This window comes from Olea europaea, unplaced genomic scaffold, assembly GCF_002742605.1.
Source record: "Olea europaea var. sylvestris unplaced genomic scaffold, O_europaea_v1 scaffold27962, whole genome shotgun sequence".
In the NCBI taxonomy this organism is placed as follows: Eukaryota; Viridiplantae; Streptophyta; class Magnoliopsida; order Lamiales; family Oleaceae; genus Olea; species Olea europaea.
Window position 1 is genome coordinate 1 of NW_019246443.1, and position 1,457 is coordinate 1,457.

The window sequence follows — 1,457 nt, forward strand, 5'->3', positions numbered from 1 at the left end:
TGTTGTTTTCCTCCACCTTCACTTGAACTTTGCGGTTTAAACTTTGCCGTAAGAGCTCCTTCAATAGTTACCTCAGATCTTGACGTTAACCTTTGCTTATAGGCTAACAAAGCACCTGTAAGTTTAGTTAAAGAAAGACTTGACAGATCCTTTGTATGCTCTATAGCCGTGGTAACAGCATCAAACTTTTCGGGTAAGGTAATCAACATTTTTTGCACCACTCTTTTGTCTGGTACGTCCTCTCCATTCAATTTAAGCTGATTCACCACATTAGCCACTCTAGAAGAGTAGTCCTTTACGGATTCAGCATCCTTCATCCTTAGATTTTCAAACTCTCTGCTCAAAGTTTGCAATCTTACTGCTCTCACTTGCTCAGACCCTTTGTACTCTTCTTGTAATTTATCCCAAGCCTCTTTTGCTGTTGTAACAGCCACAGTCTTGGGAAAAATTGTCTCGGTGACAGAAGAGTGCAAGAAGGTAAGAGCCTTCATATTTTTTATTCTACGATCCTTCTCTTGCCTCATTTGATTCACAGTAGGGTCTACATCCAACTCCTGTGGAGTATAACCTTCTTCAACAATCTCCCATAGATCATGTGCCATCAAGAAAGCCCTCATTCTGACAGACCAATACTCATAGTTTTCGCCTCCAAACATTATGGGGATAGGCATTGAAGCTAGAGTAGAATTTGCCATTTTTCCTCTTTCTCACAGGCCTTTAAGATCAGGAGTGCTCTGATACCAAATGTTGGTTCTGATTGTGATTTTAGTATGCAGCAGAAATAAGGATAGATTCTATCAAGACCGGATCAGTTCAGTAATAAGAACAGAACAAAAGGATATTTTGAGAGAAACTTTTTTTTATATATGAATTATATGATTTGAGTACATGACAAACCTATTTATAGGATAGCATAAGACTACTAAGAGTCACACAATTAAGAAGAATAATAATGACTAATAATGATGATGAATGCATCCATTAATAATGACTAATAATGATGGTGAATGCATCCATCTCTTCATCTTCCTCTCTAACACTCTTCATATTTCATCATGTGGAGAAAACCAAAAGTCTTCAATAATCAACAATTTTGAAACCAAAACTTTATCTTACCTTTGTCTGAGTTCTTTTATTTTGAAACCAAAACTTTATCTGATTGGTGCTAAGTGCTAGTTCCCTGCTCAATTGTTTCCTCTGATTCTCATCTGGATGTGGGCATTCCTTAAAGAACCTGCATAATTCCCATCAATCATGAGAAAAATATTTATGTTTTCAATTAAATAAATCAAAAATAATTCAGGTATTTAAAACCTTTAAAAATGAAAATCTATAACAGTTAATTGCAGCATCAAAAAAGTTGTAACCATGACCTACTACTAAAAAAATTATGGAATCTCTTTTACTTTTAACGAAAATAACCACCACTTTAATATTCTTCAATAACTAGAAAATGG

General features: G+C 35.2%; 1 protein-coding gene across 1 annotated transcript; it reads right to left on the reverse strand.

The window, feature by feature from the left end:
- Nucleotides 1–71: 71 nt before the first annotated feature.
- LOC111383959 lies at nucleotides 72–695 on the reverse strand (the record flags this gene model as incomplete). The annotated part of the gene is made up of 1 exon (XM_023008155.1): nucleotides 72–695. A coding segment is annotated over exon 1 (624 nt), but the record flags the coding sequence as incomplete, so codon positions are not given.
- Nucleotides 696–1,457: the final 762 nt, after the last annotated feature.